This window comes from Oryzias latipes, chromosome 4 (genome assembly GCF_053564925.1).
Source record: "Oryzias latipes strain Hd-rR chromosome 4, Olatipes_Hd-rR_3.1".
Taxonomy (NCBI): Eukaryota; Metazoa; Chordata; class Actinopteri; order Beloniformes; family Adrianichthyidae; genus Oryzias; species Oryzias latipes.
In genome coordinates, this window is record NC_136240.1 from 20,975,122 (window position 1) to 20,997,450 (window position 22,329).

At 36.9% G+C, this 22,329-nt stretch overlaps 2 protein-coding genes across 3 annotated transcripts; one reads left to right on the top strand and one right to left on the bottom strand.

Moving 5' to 3' along the window:
• Positions 1–2,581: 2,581 nt before the first annotated feature.
• Positions 2,582–12,117, bottom strand: LOC101172066 (fibronectin type III domain-containing protein 7-like). 2 transcript variants are annotated; one of them, XM_004068087.4, is made up of 14 exons: positions 11,942–12,117; positions 11,840–11,855; positions 11,476–11,736; positions 10,722–10,982; positions 9,205–9,465; positions 8,242–8,502; positions 7,384–7,638; positions 7,041–7,298; positions 6,572–6,823; positions 5,274–5,528; positions 4,265–4,525; positions 4,112–4,141; positions 3,932–3,969; positions 2,582–3,159 (listed from the first exon to the last, which is right to left on the bottom strand). In XM_004068087.4, exons 1-13 carry the CDS (start codon positions 11,993–11,995, stop codon positions 3,938–3,940), a joined length of 2,457 nt encoding a protein of 818 aa, XP_004068135.2. In that variant the 5' UTR covers positions 11,996–12,117; the 3' UTR covers positions 2,582–3,159; positions 3,932–3,937. The 2 variants fall into 2 exon arrangements, with proteins under 2 accessions (XP_004068135.2, XP_078802195.1); XM_078946069.1 differs by lacking the exon at positions 2,582–3,159 and adding an exon at positions 3,518–3,536.
• Positions 12,118–13,054: 937 nt separating this feature from the next.
• stxbp3 (syntaxin binding protein 3) lies at positions 13,055–21,813 on the top strand. Its single transcript, XM_004068048.5, has 19 exons — positions 13,055–13,204; positions 14,742–14,791; positions 14,942–15,023; positions 15,124–15,200; positions 15,287–15,359; positions 15,482–15,582; positions 15,855–16,000; positions 16,709–16,802; positions 16,944–17,068; positions 17,147–17,245; positions 17,342–17,399; positions 17,502–17,567; positions 17,771–17,851; positions 18,616–18,751; positions 19,499–19,605; positions 19,731–19,829; positions 20,453–20,538; positions 20,764–20,912; positions 21,132–21,813. Exons 1-19 carry the CDS (start codon positions 13,159–13,161, stop codon positions 21,233–21,235), a joined length of 1,779 nt encoding a protein of 592 aa, XP_004068096.1. The 5' UTR covers positions 13,055–13,158; the 3' UTR covers positions 21,236–21,813.
• Positions 21,814–22,329: the final 516 nt, after the last annotated feature.

The following is a 22,329-nucleotide window of genomic DNA, read 5'->3' on the forward strand; positions in this document are numbered from 1 at the left end:
GGACGGACAGGCGATTTACCAGAACTCTTAGAGAAGAATTAACTTATGTAACACTACAACTACATATATAAAGTCCAGCAGACGAGCTTCATCCAGCCGTGGTTGGGGGGACAGTCAGGGGCGCGAGTCGAGCCGGAGACAGGAACCACAGCCAGGTGTAGGAGCAGGAGCAAAGGAGGGGAGAGGGAAAGAGGGACAATACATGAATCGCACTGTACCAAACAGAGGCATGGAGAACTAAATGATAAATGATGATCAAAAATAGAGAAGAGAGGAAGGGTAGAAGTAGATGAGAAAAGAGGACAGAACCCCAGTGCACCATAGTTACCCCAGCTTCAACTTCTAGCAGCCTTTAAAACAAATAGTTATTGTTATTAAGTTTAATTTAAACACATTAACATTAAGTTAAATAATCTCTGAATACTAAGTAGTCTGATAATAAGCCTGCCCAAAGAGGAATATCTTCAGTCTAACTTTGAATGTAGAAACTGAGTCGGCCTCTCTTACATGAGCTGGGAGTTTATTCCATAAAACAGGGGCTTGGTGGCTAAACGCTCTACTTCCAACCGTACTTTTACTAATTCTAGGAACCACAAGCAGTCCTGCATTTTGCGAGTGTTCTTATTGGATGGTAAGGGACTATGAGGTCCTCAACATAGGTCGGGGCCATTCCATGTAAGGCCTTATAAGTAACTGGTGTTACTGTAATGTTAAATATTTTCACTCTTTAGATGACATAAGCAGAACAGCACAGATGAGCAGATTGTTAGTTTTTACTTCTATATTTAAGGCTGTTCAAACTCCTTTTGAAGGTACTGTTTTCCCTTTGGCTCAATATTTTAGTTTGGATTAGCCTGAAATAGAAGCTGTACTCAACAGTGTGCAACAGTTTTAGTATCACTAGGTTATTCTTTCTGTGACACAAGGCACATGAAATTAAGAATAAACAAAATCTGAATTTAGGTTTCAGAAGTGCTGTGATTTGTTCTACATTTAAATTTTTTGTTTAATTTTGAATGTGATGAGATAAATATGAAAGGTGGTGATACTGCCCTGTTTGTGTTTTACTTTTAATCCCAAATAAATCCTCATCAAACAAATAGGCTGCAGACTATAAACTATCTATATTCTCTTAAGTGAAAGATTCCTCTGGAAATTATTGCAATTTCTCCACTTTATAAAACCAAAACAGACCCTGGTGAGAGTATTCAGTAAAAAGTGATTCTGCTATTGTTTCCCATACAGACACTTCACCACTATTTGATTTGGTCTCAGTGATGTTTTGTGAAATTTTTAATGTTTTTATTTACATTTAAAAGTTTGAGCAAAGTTCGAGTTGATATTGTGAGATTTTTAAATAACTGTGTTTAAAAATATCAAAAGAAATCGCGTGATAACTGTGCCCCTCTGAAATTAGCACCCCCTACCCCCATCCCCACCAGCTAAACTCCTCTGGAGCTGGATCTGACCTTTACTCTTGAGTTGACTGAGAGAAGCTCCAACAACCTAAAAGACCCTGCAAAGGTCTAAGCGGCAATAGAAGATGGATGGATGGATGGATGGTTGGATGGATGGATGGATGGATGGATGTATGGATGGATGGATGGATGGGTGGGAAGGTGTATGCGTAATGAAAGTCAGTCATCCAAATTAATGTGAAAGGCTTCTGTCCAAACAATCGCTGTAACACCAAACAGATGCGTTCGTAAGTGAACAGGTTGTTGTTTCCCTTTCGGCTTTTCCCATCAGGGGTCGCCACAGCGAATGAGTTGCATGGTGAACTTGGCAATGTTTTTACGCCGGATGCCCTTCCTGACGCAACCCTCTCAAGGTAACCGGGCTTGGGACCGGCATAGAGGTAGAGGGAAATTCCTAAATAAATATTGACAGATAAAAAACAGATTTCTGAAAAAGCCAGTTCTGATTGAGCTGAGAAAACCTTTTTTCTTTTTAACATTTGACTGTTACCTTGAGGGCTTGCCACAGCAAATCATCCACCTCCATCTACTGGTAATTGTATCTTCAGTATCCTCCTCCTTAAGGCCAACCACCCCCATACACTTTACTGCATCCATGAACTTCCTGGTCTTCCTCTAGGTATCTTACCAGTAAGCTCCAAGCTTCAAATCCTTACAGTTCTTTTTCTAAAAAGCTTTTTAATACAAAGTTTAAAATTACGTTATTGTCCAGGTCTAAATAGCTGCATACGACATGCATTGAATAACACAGATACAAAATAAAAAATATCAATCTAGAAGAAATTATAATTGTTACAACTATCAAAATTCATTACAACAAAATCACAATATATTTACTGAATTTGGTCGTTTTTGGTCTTTTTATTTATTTTTATGCATATTTTCGCTTCAGGAGTTCAGATAGATTTCGTAAGTCTTATCAGGAACAAAGAAAAGGCTAGATGTGATGTAAAAATGTTGTAATTGACAACAACAAAAGAATAAAAAGATCAGTTCATATTGGACTCCAGATGGATTTTGCACTTATCAATTTTCACTTGAGTTCTGGTACATCCTTTTACAAGGAAAATTCAGACGAACAATAAAGACAGAAAGTACAGAAATGATGCTGAAATTCTTTAATAAATGACATATGGTACATATTGAAAAACTCATTTGAATACATCCTGAAAATGATAAACAGAAAACCAATACAATGAAGGCAAAATCTTCTTTGTTTTTGCTGCTTTATCACAGGAGGCTTTCAACTTGGGGCTGAATATAAAGACATTCTGTATTGGTTCTTTACAGTACAAGCATGTCCTCTGATTGCTGAAACACTTGCTTTTTAAAGAGTATTTTTGAAAATTGAAGTTTTAAATACATTTGTCTTAGTAAAATGCTTAAATATAAATTATCACAGTCATCATTAAGAAAACTTGAGCACTGGCAGTGCTGTTATGTTTTGGTGTTGTCTTCATGTTAAAATCATTTAATTCAATTCAGTAAATGTCACTAAAGGCATTTCAAGTATAATGACTGTTAATCCTTCATCATCAATTTCTTTTTGTTCTAAATGCTTATTATTTATATTGTTAATGTTTTCTTGGTCAATGTTTCACTATGACGTTTGTTCTAGTAGAGAAGAGTTGCTGGAGAAAGAAGATGAGGATGAAAATGTGTTGCATCTGGGAAAAGGAAGCTGTGGAAGCCAAACACAAAAACTGCTTTATTGAAGTAAGAGCATTTACCTTAGAGAAAAATATAATAATGTATTGCTCATTATATCCCAAGCAATATGCTTAGCCAAAACAGTTGTGAAAATCAAACATTTAAATATTTTAAGGCCTTCATATTTTAGAACTCTAGGCTCTTTTTTGAAAAAAATAAAAATAAAAATGAGATCTTCACAAAAACAAAAGAACTTAGAAATAATTAGAATGACTATCATTATGAAAATAATCGGCAATAGTGAAGAACTTTTTTATAACTATATATTTTCAAGTACTTGTGAAACAGGGAATATGCCGTACCATAAAACGTTGTACCATTCTTTTGGTGTAAGAAAAAGCGCACCATCTGGTGGACAAAGGTTAAACTGCAACTTGAACATAATCATTTCTCACAAAAATAAAAATATGGGAGTACATTATTTCAATGTGCAGCCAATAATAATTTCAATTAAATGAAAAATTCTTTAAGCAATTAATTAATTTACATGAAAAGGTCTCTATAAATCATGTTTGATGGTTCTAAGTCCTAAATTTACATTAAAATAAGTGTTGAAATTCTTGTTCTCTTGGAAAAATGAAAGAAAATAAAAAAAAAACTCCCTAATTTTAAACAGATAATAAAGATTTTAAGTTTATTCATCTCTTAAACCATACAAATATTTTTAGAACATTCACATTTGTTTGTTTGTAAAGAATTCTTTTAGGCCTAATTGGTATTCAAACATTAAATATTGAACTTACCATCTTTCAAGCCAGACTTCTTTTTCCTCTGTAAATCACTGAAGCACAATTAATATGATATTAGAAATATTATTCAGAATGTATTGGTATGTTGATTTAGATTGCAAGAACACTAACGTGGTTAAAAAAATATTTAAGTAAAGTTTATTTTTTTCTTAAGTTGAAAGGTTGAGCACCTACCTGTGCCAATGCTGGTCCCTAGACAAGTAACTAAACAAAAAAAGAAAAATCATGAGAGACAAAATCTCACACAAGACAAAAAGTTTGTTTGAAATAGCCTTTTTATAAAAAAATAAATATATTAATGATAATCTCATGATTGCTCCGCATTACCTGAATAAAGTCGTTGAGGGCAGAACAAGATTTTTTCGCCCTCCACTGTGAGCGGGGCTACAATTACATGAAAGACATCCCCACACTGGATGTTGTCAATGCTGCAACTGTTCTGCCCGGGCAAAGCAGTGCAGTTGTAACTGTTGTTGCTCCCCAGCAGCTCTGCTATGATGCTGTGTTGGCTGCCTGTGGAGCGCCAGTAAACCTGAAAGGAATTATCAGTTGTTCTGTACAGCTTGACGCCCGACGGGCAGCAAGGGCCTGCGTAAAAAAAACACACACAAATGAAATATAATGCTGAAAGGATCATCAACAGGTTGTGTTTCAGCATGCTGAGGCCTATGCTCCTACAAATAAATCCGAATTTCTTAGAGAAAGAAAAATGAAAAGGTTTCATTGACTACAACAGCAACTTTTAGCTTTTTTGAAAATTTTACCATTAAAATGATCCCAATAGAACATGCTAATAAAATGATTTCCCTTTTTTTTAAAGTCACAGCCATCTTTAGGCCATTTTAAGGTAAGGTATAAAAGAAAGGAACTTAAATTTCTCAAAAAATAATGAATAAATAAGATAAACAACAACATAAAAAAACATGAGGAAAAAAAACAAATAACACATTGGACCAAAGACTGGACTTTAAACTGTATTTTTCATTAGATAAAATGAAAATCATCTCTTAAGTTGTTTCTGTTTTGCATCTAAACAAATAAGATATGTTCACCCAAATTTTGATGAACTTTTTTTAAAATCTGTTTAAAAAGCATTGAACTCTACAGGTCTAAATGTATTTAAAACACTAAAAAATGTCATGTTTTTCAATAAATTAGTAAATAAAAATACAAATAATATGAAGATGTAAACTAATCTGTGCCAAAATAAATTAATCGTTAACCTAGTAATATTAGAAAATAAAATTGTATTTAAAATTATGCTAAAAATAGATTTGTTGCATAATACTGTTTGCGAATGACATTTTTTTGTTATATATAGAACATCACTACTCACTGGAAGAGAAGCCCTGGTATGTGCAGGTGGACATGTGCCCACTGGGGCTGTAGGTCTCCATGGTAACAGAGTAGTTGGTGCCACAGGTGATGCAGCCCATCAGGCAGTGTGAGTCCTGCGTGTGGCAGCGAGCGTGACCGCGGGGGGAGGTCAGAGAGGTGATGAAAGAGTGGGCTCCTTTAGCCTGGGACCATGTGACGTTTGTCATTGCCTCAGTGACCTGATCTACTGTGATGTTCATCGGGCAGCAGGGCTCTGTGGAACAAAAAAACATGATGGTTCTTCAGGCTGGTATTTATGACATTTAATTTCCACAAATATGAAAAACCCAGAATGTAAGATCGCTTTTGTTTTTCTTTTTTTTAAATACAGGGCAACATTAGTGATTTGGTTTAAGTACATCTGTTTGGGTGCTAAAGTTTTTTACAAGAAAAAATCATAGACATTAAGGTTCACAAGCTTTGTATTCTGTTGATAAATATTTTATCATAAAATAATATATTCAATTTTTAAAAAAGCATGATGCTAGGAAAATAGATTTGTGCTGAAATCAAAGGATAAAAAAACACAAAAAACCCAAAGCTGCAAAATTTAAAGAACGTATCTGTGAAAATGTACAAATCTCTACACTCAGGAGCTAATTCTGCCACATTGGCAGGACTTCTACATTATTTCAACTTTTAACAAAGATCATAAAATAACTGGAGGAAGTTTCAATGCATAAACAGACAGCAACACTGCAGCTCAAAAGCAAAAAACAAACTTGAAACAACATAGAAACAATGAGATCAAGACCCAATAAAAGTCAGTGGTACACAAAAAAACCCCACAAAGGCATTAATCTTCAAATTTGGCATATTTTTACACAACACCCTTACTTACCCCTCACTAATACAACAGTATTTATACCAAAAAGGGAAGCAACTACTGACACACCAAGATAGATCAGTTTTCTTTAATAATAAATTTAAAAAATGTTTTAATTTTGGAATGATGCCACACTGCCAATGAAATGGAAATCAACCCAGCATTTCCGAGTGAACCCATTTTAAATTAAACCAAGACCCACCTAAACTCAACAGAGATGAAAAACAACAAAATCAAATATTTTTCTTTTTGTTTTTGACCAGAAAATGAAATGAAAAGCGATCAGTTTAAAGAACTAAATCAGTTTAAATATGTCATAATTGTAAACATATCCTTATTTTCATGACTGGGAAAAACACAAAATGCTAAATTATATTTCTCGTTATGATCATCATGATTCGATTGATTGATCCAACCTTTTCGCATCCTACCTGTTTCATGTGATTTGGTGTAGCTGGATAGACTCGGGCCGGCAGCGCTGGCTGCTGACACACTGAATTCATAGATGGAGCCACAGGAAAGGTCAGTGACGTTGCAGCTGTTTCCACTGGTGGTGCAGATGTGCCTACCACCATCTCCGTCTGCTGTGACTGTGTAGTTAGCTTTTCTGTTGTTTGCTGTCCAGCTGACACTGACAGTGGAGTTCTGTAGAGTGAGCTGCAGATTGGATGGCGCACAGGGGGCTGGTGGAAGAGAGGTAGGACGTTTACAGAGAAGATAAGAAAAATAAATGAGACATCAATTTTTCTAAGTAGATAGCAGCCTTTATTTCCAAGCAGCCATATGCTCCTCATGAAACATGCAGAAAAAATTAGATTTAAATGTTTGTTAGATCAATCTTTGCCTGACATGGATGTTTTCCCACTGCAAATTCTAACTGTAATTTAAAAGAGACCTCACCTGTGTCTTTGGTGTGGGCTTTACAAGCACGGTTACACCCACTGATGTCATTACAGGGCGTCACCACCACGCTGTAGGCTCTGTCACAGCTAAGGTCAGAGAGAGCGCACACTGGAGCCGTGTCGTTGCAGAGGATGACCTCCAGGGCGTCTGCGGCTGTGGTCTCATACAGCTCTGCTCCCAGCGAGGCCGTCCACGTGATCTCCAATGTGTCAGTGCTCACTGCAGAGACGGCTACGTTTTCTGGACAGCAGGGCACTGAAACACAAAGGTCAATTAGGTGTGAACGGATGGACCATCATGAAATCTTTTGTTTTGAACCTTCTCCTGTGCCTGCACTCACCTGTGGTATAGTTGATAACCTTTCCATGAGGGCTGCTCCCAGCTTCATTGAACGCCAACACAGACATCAGGTACGTGTGGCCACACAGGCATTGGTAGGTGCAGTTGTTGCTGGTGGTGTTGCAGTTTTCCTCGCTACCATCACCTGTCTTAATGAAGGCTTCATATTTGTCTGCATAAGGTACTCTGTTCCACGTCAGAGTGCAGTTTCCATCTGAGGATGGTGCATGAGCCAAAAAGTCTGGAGGGCAGGGGACTGAAGGAACACAGAAGCACTTAACACTCAGGAACCAACATCACACAGGGAATTACTTAAAGGCAAATCAACAACTAAAAAAACAGTTATCTAAATCTATATTCTTAATAAGTAAGATTTTAAGTTTTAACCAATTGGAATCAGAATCAGGATTTTTATTTAGTTTCCTTTTGTGCAATTGTGTTTAAGTGGCTCTGTAAACACGCACATTTGTACAGTGACCTGTAGTCAACAACGTGAGGTCTTACAGCATCCATATTATACATTATAGTAAACATTTACTCGACTTCTTATGACTTTTTGGGCTTCCTAAAAATAAATCTTTCCAGCAAGAGATAAAAAGTAACCCTGGTTATGTTTTAAAATGCTGTTTTTATGAGCATTAGCTTAATTTCTATGACCAGGGCTCTTTGGAAGAGCCAAATAAGATGCATGACCTTTGTTAGTTTAGCTTTTTGTTTAATTAACTATTAATGAGCCATGTTAGGTTAAAAATATGTCTATTTTCCAATAGTGACCTTGTACGATCATCTTTAATTATGGTACAATTATGATGTCCCTAATTTAGAAAGAAAACATTTTTGATTGAGGCAGTCTCCTTACATGTGATGAAGACTACTGGGATGGATGGGTAGCTGGGCCCAGCCTCATTTGATGCAATGACTTGAAAGGTGTGCAGCTCTCCACACCCCACAGGCAGGGTGCAGGAGGTGGAGGTGGTGTTACAGGTGACGTTCTGTTCACTGATCACATGATACTCAACATATCCATAAACCTGTTTCTCAAGCTCCCAGGACACAGCAAGTCCAGCAAATGTATTATTCATCACCACTGACACGTTGACAGAAGATGGCGCTGGAGGTCCTGGTGAAAGACAAATCATAATTTAAATGATTAGTTCAACAAAACATAAAAGTGGAGGAAACAGATAGAAATTTGTTTGTAATTACTTATTATAAATACAATTCATAAATGTGAGTATTGATCGTATGGATTGTTAATAACTTACATGTCACATCTAAAATGTTTAACTTGTTTAACACCTGTTTTAACTCATGCTGCTTTTTACGTATTTATTAGTAGTATTCCAGTTTACTTTGGGGATTTCCTGCTACTATGGTGCGTTTGATTTGCGGTTTAAGAAATATTTAAGTTGTTCAAAATCAATCAGAATTCCTTTTTCGCTTTTCTACCCTTGTGAATCAGGATTTAAACGTTAAAACTGCTACGAACACTTTAGTCATGTTTTAGTGAACACACAGTTGGTCTTTCAACATCTAACAACAATCTTTATTATGCAATAATGTAAAAATGAATCTCTACCCAACTTTGCTCATAAATGAACAAAAGATTTTTTTGGATTTTTGACAGTGAATTTTACTGAAGACGCTGTCCTTTTGTCTAGATGGTATTATGTTAGTTTGGCAGTGAAGGTAAAACTGATATTGGTAAGCTTGACAAAGACATGATGTCTTACTAAATTAAAAAGGAATGCATACATATAATATTAAAGTTATGTCATTGAGCTGACAGAGTATCATATCAAAAATAAAAATGTGAACTCACGTGTTGTTTGGTTCTTATATAAGCTGTCCTCTCCGTTTCGACCAATGGGGTCCCAAGCAGAGCTCTTGATCATGTAGAGCAAACCGGCCTCCAAGCCTGAGACGGTCAGGTTGGTGTCACTTGTGTTATACTTTATTTCGGTATTGAAGCCAAACTTATGTATAGATACTGTGTACTGGACAGCATTATCCACAGGAGCCCAGGAGACAACAATGCTGTCATTGGTGGGAGAGGAAGTGAAGAACTGGGGAGGAGGCAAAACTGTGGAGAAGAACATTTCACAACATAGCATTACAGATTCTGCAGCCAGGAGTAAAAATCTATAGCACATACACTACATCATCAAAAGTATTGGCTCACCCATCCAAATGATCAGAATCGGTTGTTCTAATCACTCGGCCTGGTGGACTGACATCATATTGAACTCTATGGGTTCAGTTTATATGCCAGTCAAGGCAGGTGATTGAATACTTTTGCTAATATATCGTTTAGAAGTCTTTGTTATCCAAAGTATCAACTAAAGTTATATGTTAATTAAAAGCCTTGATAGGACATTCAAAAAAAGTAAAAAATTTTCCCTCAAATTAATCAGATTGTGGCCATAAATTATCTTTTTTTTTTTTTAGTATTTTGGGTGCATAAATTAGTATTTTGTGGGTAAAAATTTGCATTTTGTGCACACAAATTAGTGTTTTAGTTACATTGATTTCTACTACTAATTTGTGGCCATAAAATTCTAATTAGTGGCTAAAAAAAATTTAATTTGTGCCCACAACTGCTAGTTTGTGTCCACAAATGGCTAATGTGTGTTACGAAATGCTAATATGTACACCCAATTACTTAATTAGAGGGAATAATTTATTTATTTATTTTTTAAATGTCATGTCTAGGGCTCCATACCTCTACCAGGTGTTAGGAGAAAAACAAGTTTACCAATAAATAGATTAAAAAGAGGAAATTGTTTTCAATATTAAAATTAATTTTATTTGAGAATGAAAACTTGCATTGGCGTTTCTTAAAAGAAAATTAGGGTGATAGAGGCAGACTCTAAGTTAAGCCTTATGTCCTAAATGTGTCAAGTTAACACCGCAGGCCAGCAGTGAACAATGGAGTACCGGTAAAGGTCAAATAGTGAAATTAATATTATTGTTCTATGTTTTTTTTGTCTCTCTAGGATCAAATATTTGCCTGAGGTGAAGAAGCCATGGTTTATAAGAGCTGTGTTCTAAATATCAATATCAGCTTTGTGCGTGTTAAAGAGAGTCTGGTACACTCACTAATGATACAAGAGAAAACATTCAGGGGTGCTGATACATTACGTTTTATAAAACACCCTATATGGGCGTTGGTGATGCGTCCTCACAGAAAGGTGTATGGAGTTTCAATTATGGCAGATTAAGTTACTTCTTCAGGGTGATTAAGACTGATGAGAAAGTACTGGGTTTCTCACTGAATAAAGATACTTACCCATATGTGTTTTTTTAAGTAATAAAAAGACAAAAGTTTGACAGCATTACCTGTTTTTCCTGTTACAGTGGTTGATGGCTGACTGCGGCCGGCGCTGCTCACGGCCATGATGCTGAGCGTATACTCAGTGTATGGGCTGAGGTTAGTGATCTCTGCTGGGGAGGAAGACACTCTGTCTTCTCTGAAGAAGCCCTGCTTGTCCTCCACTCTTATGATATATTGAGAGACTCCGTTTTTCAAGTTGAACTCGGCAATCAAAGTCTTGCTGTTCTTGGGCTTGATGGTTTGGATGGGATCCATCCTATCGGGGGCTGAAAGAGTCACAAAAAATCCCATTTTCTTTAATTGTTGACTTTTTTTTCTTATTATTTAACAATGAAGACAAAGGCCAAACATGGTGACCCTTAGAAACTACACTATGGTAAATGGTGTATACTTATATAGCTACTTTCTTCCTACAAGGACAAAGCGCTTTACAGTCACAGACCCATTCACCCAGTCACACACTGGTGGCGGCACTGCTGCCAAACACAGGCGCCCGCCACCAGAGGCAAGGTGGGGTTCAGTGTCTTGCCCAAGGACACTTCGACTCATGGACATGCAAGGCGGGAATCGAACCTGCAATCTTACGATCATGGGTTGACCGCCCTACCGCTGCACCACGGCCGCCCCACTATAAACTTAAATGTTTAAAGAAACACTTTACCATTCAAAGAAATCAAATAAAAACAAGGAAACTACAATTTTCATGGACAGAACTAAGATGGCTGATGTTATCATGTATGGTTTGAAGATTATAGTCACCTGTTGACGCATTGATAGATGCCGAACTTAGTACCCTCTGTGATCCATCCAAAGCCTCAACTGTGAAGATGTAATCAACTCCTTGTGACAAGTAGCTGATGGAGCCCAACAGTGTGTTTGGACCAAACAAAACAAAACCAATGGTGTCGTTTGGTGAGCTTTTAAGGGCAGTGCTTATCCTGTATGATTCTGCTCCCATATATCTGGTCCATTTGAGAAAAACAGTCTTGGATGTTGCAGAGAACTGGGATAATTCGAAACCTAATAATAGTAAAGGAAAAAGAAAAATGCCCATCAGTTAAGCTTTCATACAGAGAAATCTGTAACACTTGAAAATCTGTGGAGAGTTGTGTTCATACAGTACCTGATTGAGCTGCAACCTGAAATTTAAATCATAAATTATTTTAAAATATGTATTCTTTACTTATGTGGTTTGAGAATAAATGTAGCATAAATGTTAATATACCTGTGAGGAAATGCAGAGAAAGACAGAAGTTACCAGCCACTTCATGACACCCATTCTACCTGTTTGCCTTTGTAAAACAATCCTGTATAACTCCAGACTCTTGAGATCTCCACTTAATCAAAACCCCTTCTCTCTGATGATTTGATCTTATCTTTACCCTTATGGGATCTCAGCTTTGTAAAGTACCCATATGTAGCTCCTCCTACTGTGAGATAAATCCTAACCAATCCTAACAACACTTACCTTTAGACAAATGGAGGTTGAAAAGACAGAGAATGAAACACTTTTATAGCTAAAAGGCATGAAATTTTAGAATAGAAAATGTGCCTGTTGTGAAATGTACAGTGGTCTGGCAAATGAGTTGGGCTTTCCCTAGCTAGAGGGTTATGGATCAGTTTCTTTTATAATAAAAAGCAAAAATTGAGCAATGGAGGTTATTTAAGAAGTTCAGAAGAAAAGGCCAACAGAGGCTTCTATTAAACTCTAATTCATACAGAATGCAAAATGGTAGAATATTTAAAAACGGAAAAAAGATTTTCATCGTTCCTTACTTCAATGTGGAACATAACTTAAGAAATGATCACTTTTGTAAAAAAAACAAACAAACATGTTTTTATGGTAAAGTTACAGACATAAGTTTATAAAATCTGCATAAAATTAGAAAACTTGCTACTGAAATGTAGACAACATATTTTTAAAACTATATTTATGGAAGTCAAACAAAGTGTTTTTCGTTAAGGCACCTACTGAAATTCTTAGAAATGCAATCTTGTGTAATACTACTATAAAAACTTTTTGTTAATTGGAACCATGGTCATTACTTCATGAGGGGCAAAAATTGTGTCACTTTTCAGTACTGTCAGAGTAAAAGTTTCAGACGTCCGTTTTAGGGATCACAAAAGCCACCTGATTTTTAGCCCCTACATGGATTTTATTAAAAATATATAAATAATTTGGCCCCTTTTTTCTTTGCTTCTTTCTTTGTTTCTTTCTTCTTTATTTTTACTGTCTCAAGCACAGGGAATTCTGAAATAGTTCAAAAAAATACTCCTGTGTAGGTGTAGGTCAAATATATTTTGATTAAGTTAGTTTACTTTGTTTTCATTAGTGCCTTTATTGAACTACAGCAACGCCACGGCGCACACTTGTTGACGCAGACGACGTCAGACCCACGTGACCAGCAGGAAGGAAGAGGTCGAAAGAAAACAGAAAACAAAATGGCAGCGGGATCGGATCACGGGCTGAAAAAAATTGTTTGGAAAAGTAAGTTTATGGCTTAGGTCCGCAAATATTAGTCGTTTTTAAAAACTGCAATGCTAATAGTTTAATCTTTATTTATTAATATAAGTTGTGACTTTGAACCTTGGAATGAGTGTAAAAAGTTGAACTTTCCCTATTAGACAACTAAACAAGTTAACCAATTTTGGACCGCTAATCGATGGAGCAGACAGAAAAAATGAGCAAAGTTTGATCCATAGAGACCATAGAAACCAAATTCTTGCCAGAACATGGAGTGAGGTCATTTTGTGTCGCAGCCCCACCTCATGAATGCTTTCTGTCAGAATAAGAGCACAGACCTGCTCAACTCTTTGGAAGTGTGAGGTTAACGTGTTGTTCTTCTGGGAAAAAATAAATAAATGTCGCATATCAACAATATTTTCTAAATTATACTCAAAAGCACTAACAATCATTTAAATATACACTATTAGAGCTTAAAGGGTTACAACAACGCGTATTATTCTTGAAAGAAACCAAGGATCAAAGTTTTTCTATTAACAAATGAATATAAATATAACATAATCTGATGTTTTTCTCTTTTTTTAAAGAATATTTGCTGGATTGGAATACAATTTTGTTTTAATAATTTTACAAATACAAGTGTGCAGTAAAATTAAAGGGGAGTATGTATTTAAACAGAGTTGTAAAAAAGATGTGGTGAGGTGGGTGAAGCAGGTTGGAACAGCTGGAGGAAGGTTTCAGGTGTGATGTGTAGTAAAAGAATGAAAGCAAAGGTGTAGACGACGGTGGGGAGATCAGCCATGTTGGTTTAGAAACAGTAATGGCTCTTAGACAGAGCTGAAGAGGGATAGGATCGTGACTGAAAACATCAGAAAAGAACAGCTCATGTTAGATGTTTTGGAAAAAATGCAGGGGAGCAGATTGAGACGGTTTGGACATGTTGAAAAGATATGTTGATAAAAGGATACTGAGGTTGGTGCCACCAGGAACGAGGACTAATATGAAAACAAGAAAGGGCACTTTATCTTGAAAGGCAAATCATAATAACGGAATAGATAACAATAATAGACTGAATAAATGCATGCTTCACTACTAGAACACTGATACTTATTAAGCTTCATAAAATGTTGGAGGAATCTAGTATATGAACGCAACATATGAACCACTATTTAGATAAAGCATAAAGAAAATGCAAACAAGTAAAAAACTCATATCGCTTCAAATCAGTAAATTCCTTGAATTCTTCATCCTCATCCTGCTTTGAAGCAATTCTGGCGGGGCCGCTGTTCAGTGAGCGGCACTTCTTCTATGTCGCCTTCAGTAGCAAACACTGATAAATGCACCTACAGTGCCCCCTAGTGCTTGTTGCTATTTATATTTTATATAGTATAAATCACACCCCAAGCAAAACTTTGCAAAAACAACAAAAAAGCCTTACATATAAGCAAAGAGGAAGAACTTTTCACCACAATGGACTTGAACACTGCTGTTTTTTTTTTTAATATTTTGGAAACCAAGCCCGGTTTTATTTGTAGCTCATTTTCTGTGTTTGTTCTCAAAGGAATAAAAGATACAATAATCACAGACTGCCGGAAATCGGAAGTATGGAAGGTAAGGCTGATTCAGTTTTACTAAAGAAATCTTACTTTGCTTGATTTACTTCTAAAAACCTCCAATCAAAACTTGCACAGTTTCACCCACTTTGAGTCTCTTTTGGTAAAATATGTTTCTCTAACCACCATTTTTTTTATTTTTTTTAAGATTTTGATTTTGGATCCTTTCACCACAAAGCTTCTCTCATCATGTTGCAAAATGTCTGATCTGATGGCAGAGAAAATAACAAGTAGGTTACAAAATCATTACAAGGTCTTAACCTCTGCCAACCAAGTATAATTTTTTTATCACATTCATGTCATTTTAATAATAATCTCCAATGTCTTCAGTTGTGGAGGACCTGTTTAAAAAGAGAGAGCCTGTTCTTGAAATGAAAGCCATCTATTTTATGACCCCAACTGCCAAGGTTTGGTTTCATAACCTTGTATTAGATGACGACGTCTTTCAACTTCATCAACCTTTTTGATGAATTTTTTTGTCTTCCTTTTGCAGTGTGTGGAAGCCTTTTTAGGTGACTTTGAAAAGAAGCCAAAGTACAAAGCTGCATATGTTTATTTTACCGACTGTAAGTAAATAATACATCGGTGATCCAATCTATCCTAACAGCAAAACATCTCACACAATATTTTTGAAGCTTGGCATTAGGAAGACAAACTAAAAATCCTTTTTTTGTTTTTGCTCCTGTAGACTGCCCCGATGACCTATTCAACAAGATGAAGTCCCGCTGTGGAAAGTTCATTCGTGTCTTCAAGGAAATTAATATGTCATTCCTGCCACAAGAGGCACAAGTGAGTAGCTCCTGTTCAAATGATATGTAAACGCAGAAAACAGACTAATTTTTTCACGAGTCAATCGGTCAAAACGTCGGAAACTTCAAGCCTCAATGAGTAACTGACGAGTGATTTAAAAGGGTTAGCTTGAGAACTAGTTCTTCTTCTATATGAAAATAAAGAAATAATGGACATTCCTGTTCTTTTTTTTTAAACTTAGTTTTATTTCTTAAAGTGTATCATTTAGGATGAAGCTAATTTATTTTTGTTACATTTCCACCATTTTTAAGGTGTTCACATGTAACAATCCTGAAGCTTTCCGGAGCATCTACAGTCCTCACAGTCAGGACAAGATGAGCACTCTGGAAACACTCGCAGACCAAATCGTTACTCTCTGTGCAACTCTGGACGAGTACCCAGGAGTCCGATACAAGAAGTAAGCCTGTGAAGATTCACATCAGCCTCCCAAACATCACGTGGAAAGCTACCACAACTAGAATACAATATTTCACTATTGCAGGAGATGATGAGTGGAAATAAGGTTGTTGTCTCCAGTTACATGACCATGGTGAAAATGAGAAATTAACTTATTAGCTACTAAATGTTCCAAAGACTGAAAGATGGAGAACATCTGAATACAAGTCAATCATTTCTGACATTGTTTAGAGCAAAGCTATTAAAAACAAAAACACAAAAAAAGCTGAAACAAGAGCAATAGAAAACAGAAATTATTTCTTCTCTGGACAGCGGAAATAAAAGGAGGACAAGAAAACTGAGCTGAATTTTGACAATTTTTAAGACTTTTCAACCCTTTAATACTGAGATGTCACTAGGGACACCTAAATAGCACACACTCTTTAACCTGTTGACCTACTCTTCTCCTATTTACTATTTTCCTATTTTCTCGATACAGAATCCCTTGATTATGTTTATTGCAGAAGCACTTCACTACAGTAAAGGGTTGCATATCAGGGCATGGCTGCTTTTCTCTGTTTAAGAATCCACTGGAAATACATTAACTCCATTGATTGAAGAGCTTCGGTAGTAGAAAAAGAAAATCAAACGCCGGAGCTAAAGTTCTGGTGTTTACGTGTTATGTTCATTGTTTCACTCCAAGTAATCAAACAATCCCTGTCAATGTCAGAGAGAGCAACATGGAGAACGCCAAAACTCTTGCCGAGCTGGTGGACAACAAATTGGCCAAGCACTATGAGCTGGATGACAGCGACAAGAAGAAGGTGAGACATGTACTGAGCAGAGACAATGGACAGAAGAAACAAACTGGAATGGAGGCCTAATGCTACAGTGTTGCTTCTTTACTGAGTAAATGTGAATGCGGGGCTGTTCTCTTTAATTTCTTTATTTTCTTCCTCTTACAGGGAAAAACCCAGGCCCAGCTGTTGATAGTGGAGAGAGGTTTTGATCCTGTCAGCCCAATTCTGCATGAACTCTCCTACCAAGCTATGGCCTATGATCTCATTGATATTCAGGATGACACCTTCAGGTAAACTCATACTGAAGTGCAGAAAGAATCTATTTGACTTTCCCTGTGACCCAAACCTCCAAATAACAACACGACCAGGTACAAGTTGAAAGATGGCTCAGAGAAGCAGGCCCTGCTGACTGAGGATGACATGCTGTGGGTGAAGCTCAGGCACAAACACATTGCTGAGGTCTCTGCGTAAGTATGCAATATTCAGATGAGGAATGGCAGTGTGCTGCTGCTGCTGTCGTTGTTTCCTCACTTACAAACACATTTCATCCCACCTTCCAACAGAGAAATCCCCAAGATGGTGAAAGAGATATCGGCAAGCAAACAGCAGCCAGATGAAAAGGTACAGCGCTTGTGTGCATCACCAGTACCGTTAAATGTCCACTTCATGTTTTGTTGGTGGTTCTAAGGTTTAGATGAATTGTTTCCTCTTTTTTTCCGTCAGATAACGATAAGTAAGTTGGCCCAAATGATGAAGAAGATGCCGTCATTCCGCAAACAGCTGAATGAGGTATGAAGCAGCGTAATGATGGTTTTAAACTAGTTATTAGAGATGGAAATGATGGGATAAACACAGAGTGGAAAAGAATGACTGTCATGGAAATAAACATTTTAGGTGAAACGTTGTTAAACTAACAACATGTTGCATCAGTTTGTCACAAAGATGAATACATTTTATTAATTTTTGGTCTGGTCCTTTGGTTTTATTCTCAGAAAACTACTCACCTCCAGCTGGCTGAGGAATGCATGCAACATTTCTCAAACAATGTTGAGAAACTCTGCAAAGCAGAACAGGTTTGCCAGAGCTCCTTTTTTTCGTTTTTTATTCAGCCTTGTGTGTTCGTCGTTCTAGTTGTACTGTATGTGACCACCCTGAAATTCTTTCTAGACGGTACACAAACAAACAGTAAGTGTTCCATCACTAAATCGCCGTACGCCCTTAGCAGTCTCGCAGTTACACACATTTTCTTCAGTGCAATTTTGCATGCTTTTTAAAATTATTTTTAGTCTTGATTTTTCTAACAGTGCACTGTGTTCTGCTTCCTGATTGGCTGTAAAGCATTGTTGCTAAATGTCCTCCGTGCTGTATCTGCTGGACAGAAGTGACAAACATTTACATAAACCTTTAATTGCGAGCAGAGATTTGGTTTGATTCTGTAAAACTAGACTTATTTTTCTATGAAGAATTTAACTTTGAGAGTTTAACCATTAGAGAAAAATGTGAAAAACGATTATGTCTGTCTGAGGAACGTGTTTTAAGTGTGTAGAGAGGGGTTTTAAAACCTTAAAACATCCGTTTTTGAAGATTTCACCTTTTGCAAGTTATTTCTAGAACTTAAGTCCTACGATAAACGAGGGAACGCTGTACATTCTTCTGTATGCTTGATAAATGCATCTTGATTCAACATGTGTAAGCTCCTCCCATTTACGGCTTCTACTTAGTTTTGTTTTCTTTTTTACATTTTCAAACCTTTAAACAAAAATGATAACCTTGCATTAGGAAGAGCTTCATTGACCAGAGGATCAGAGTGTGAATTCTGCTGTAATGTTTTGAGTAGGACCTCGCTGTTGGTTCAGATGCGGATGGAGCGAAAGTGAAGGACTCAATGAGGACTCTGCTGCCGGTGCTGCTCCATCCGTACAGCACCTACGACAAGATCCGAGCTGTGCTGCTCTACATCTTCAGTGTCAATGGTAAAAATACAAAGAATAAACTGTTCCTGTCCCACCTGGAGCTTTGCGTGAGCTGCACATGAGGTAGTTTTTGGTCGAATCTGAATTCTCCCCCTACGGTTTGTTCCTATCCGTCCAATTGCCCCTACATTTTAAAGAATTGGGGTGTCCGAAATAGTTTTTTGAATGGGGAAACCCTTGTGGAAGAACGCTCTTACCCCTTCGCTGTGAGCGTGATCCGCGCCGTGCTGTGCCATGGCGGAGAAGCTCTTTTCTTCACGTGGGTGTGCTCTGAAGCACAGCACACGTGAAAGTGCGTAATGACTTTTTGTTTTAGCAGCACTTTTTAAAGTTATAAAACTGATGTGCATTTCCGATTGTGGCAGCTCCGCACTAACGTGGATGACTGGCGACAATGGATAATGTCATCGAGTGAGAGTGACCTCCCAAATGGAAGACATTTTTAGACAGACTATTTTTCCATAACTCTTCGTTTATCAACTACGTTAGCGTTCTGAAATGTATAAAAGCATTGGTTTTAACTTTAAAAAGGTCATCGAAAAACAAAAAGCACCCCAGCACGACACAGAACACCCTCGTAAAGGGTTAGCCCTTAAAGGACTATTTTGGACCACCCTACCCCTCCAAATGCCCCTACTGCTAAAATTGGAGCAATTATAGTGCTTCATATTTTGACACATTGTTTAACTGAAAGTTTGCCGCTAAAATAAAGTCTTGAACTATTACAATAATTTATTGACTCAACAGGAACAACAGACGAGAACTTGAACAAACTTATCCAGCATGTAAAGATTGAAGACGAACGAGAGTTTATACTAAACTGGAAAGAACTGGGTGTCCCCATCATCACGTCGGTAAGAAAACTATTTTGACTCTGTGCTTTTTCTGCTGAAGCTACTTATAGTGAGAGTGTTGTTGTTCCAAACCACGCCCCCTTTTTTGATTCTCTGTATGATCTTTTTTTATATTTCCGACTCAGTCGAGTTTCTTCTCCCGCAAACCAACACGACGTGATCGGTCCCAAGAGGAGAAGTACAACCTTTCGAGATGGACTCCAGTCATAAAGGATGTGATGGAGGTGAAGCCATTTCCTCTGTGGACACTGGTTCCTGTCTAAATGTTTCTTTCCTTTTTTATGTAACTTATAGTGAAATTTCATCAATGTTTTGGTCTTTAAAAGAAAAGCACAGTTTAAAATTGCAGTTGTCTCATTATTTCTTTTAACTCCTATTACTGCTTATTTAAGCACTGATAAGGTTTTTATTTGTATTTATTGTCCATAAAATGAGTCCCACAATAAATTAGTCTGAACTTTTCAAAGGGAAAGGAAGAAGAACTTAAAAAAAAATGCCAATAAAACATATTAGCAGTAAACTTTTGTGCTAAATCTCTGCTCTCTAACTTTTTAAGTTTACAAGATAAACTGACTTTTGGAAAGTTTAACTGAAAATCCTCTTGAATGGATCTTGATTGTTGTTTTATTTCACCTAACTGCAATCACCTCTAAATCAATGTTTACCTCCCAAGCGCCTTGAATTCTGTTAAAATGCTTTTGTCACATCCCAATAATATTACTCTTGATGTTTTTCAAAGTTGGATACCCTAGACAAAACACAGAAAATAATCTATCATGTGGTCTCATCGGATCTTTTAGTTTTTGTTATTTTACTGAGTGATGAATTGAAAACCTTTCTCCTTTAGGATGCGGTAGAAAACAAATTGGACACCAAAGAATGGCCGCACCTTTCTGAGTCTCCTGCTGCCTGGAACGGTTCCGGGGCTGTCAGGTTGGTTTGTCTGACCTCTTCATTTTATTTGTGTCACTTAACCTCAACACAGTTATAAAGGAAACTCCACCCTCTACTGGTAATTTGTGGTACTGTCACAACCCTAACCCTCCCAGGATGTTCATTTAGATTTATTTATATTAAGGATGTTTTAGCAATAGAAATCCCTTGTAAAATTTAAATTTCCTTTAATTGCATTTCTTGTTTCTCACCTGTGGCCCACAGCGCCCGTCAGAAACACAAGCCCAGTGCTCAAGACGAACGCCGGACTGGCTCTCGCCTCATCATCTTTGTTATCGGTGGAATAACTTACTCTGAGATGCGGTGTGCTTATGAGGTCACCCAAGCAGTGAAATCCTGTGAGGTTATTGTAGGCAAGTATCAGTCCAGTATGTCATTTCAAGCTGCTTTTTTTATACTTAAGCATGAGCTAACCACAGTTAATAACCTTTTTTTTTTAATTGCCTTTGAACTAAATGTTAAAATCACACAAAACAATGTTTCAAATTCTGGTTGTCATGAATGCTGTTCTATTTTCTGAAGCAATCCTTCGATCACATGAAGGTTTTATTCAACACTTTGCCCGTTTACAGGGTCTTCTCACATTCTGACCCCCACCAGTCTTCTGGACGACATCAAGGCTCTGAGTAAAACCTCGATGGAAAGCTTTACAATAGAAGAAAGGAGCACTGCCTGAGGAATCTGTCCCCAACTTTCCAACTCATCCTCACATATTTAATCACTTAACACAGTGCTCAAAGACCTGAGTGAAATACTGAAGGGAATTTACTTTTTTCTCATCTTTGCCTTTTCCTACTCCGTGCCCATTTATGTTTGTGGACATTGGCAGCACTTTCCTTTTTGATTTAGTCATTTCACTAAACAGATTTTCTTATAAGAAGACAAACTTTAAGGAACTTGTTTATGAGGTCCACTGCTTCCCAATGAGATTTACTGGTAAATTAAAACCTATTTGACTTAATTACCTGAAGTGCATTTTGAGTTTAAAAAAAGACTAACCTTTTTAAGTACATTTGCCTTAATCCTTTAATAATGATGCTTTTGAGGTTTTAGGCTGAATAACCTCTGAGAAATACTAATACGAAAATGTTGAAGGAAAATGAGCCCAACGTTGATGTATATACTGTACCTATGTTCTTTCTTCACTCTTTCACTTTCTGTTGAACAAAACTGTTTAGTTTGAGTTTTGTAACTAAGTATTTGCTATTTTCTGAAACTGAACAACTGACTAATAAATGGATGAAGTGGTTCTAATCCTTTTCTTTTTAATGAAGAGGTATAAGGGGATCAGTACAAACTTGGATACTTCATGAAACAAACTATCAAGTTGATTTGAACAAAAGCTAGGAGCATGTTCAAGCTTTAAAAGACACATGCGTTCATTTTTACGGTGATTGGCTGAAAATTTAGTAAAACGACAAGTTTGTGTTGTTTTTATATAATCTGGAGTCAAGTGTAGATATAACCAAACAAGAGAGCAGAATAAAACGTTTGATTTCAAATCTTTATAATGAACGATTGATAAGAGAAATGGTTGGTTTTCCCCTCATCTTGATTAATATACTCCACAGATTGAAACTCAGTGCTGCAGTGTCCATTGCAAAGTGTGTTAAAATATTAACAAACACACAAAGGTGGTTTTACTTCCCTGATCCTTTTATAAAGACAATGATGAATAATGAGAACCCTGACCTGTAGCATTGACCTACTCTCACTTTCCACCACACGTGATCACCTTGTTTGTTAAAATGTGGGCCCTTTGTAGCCTCT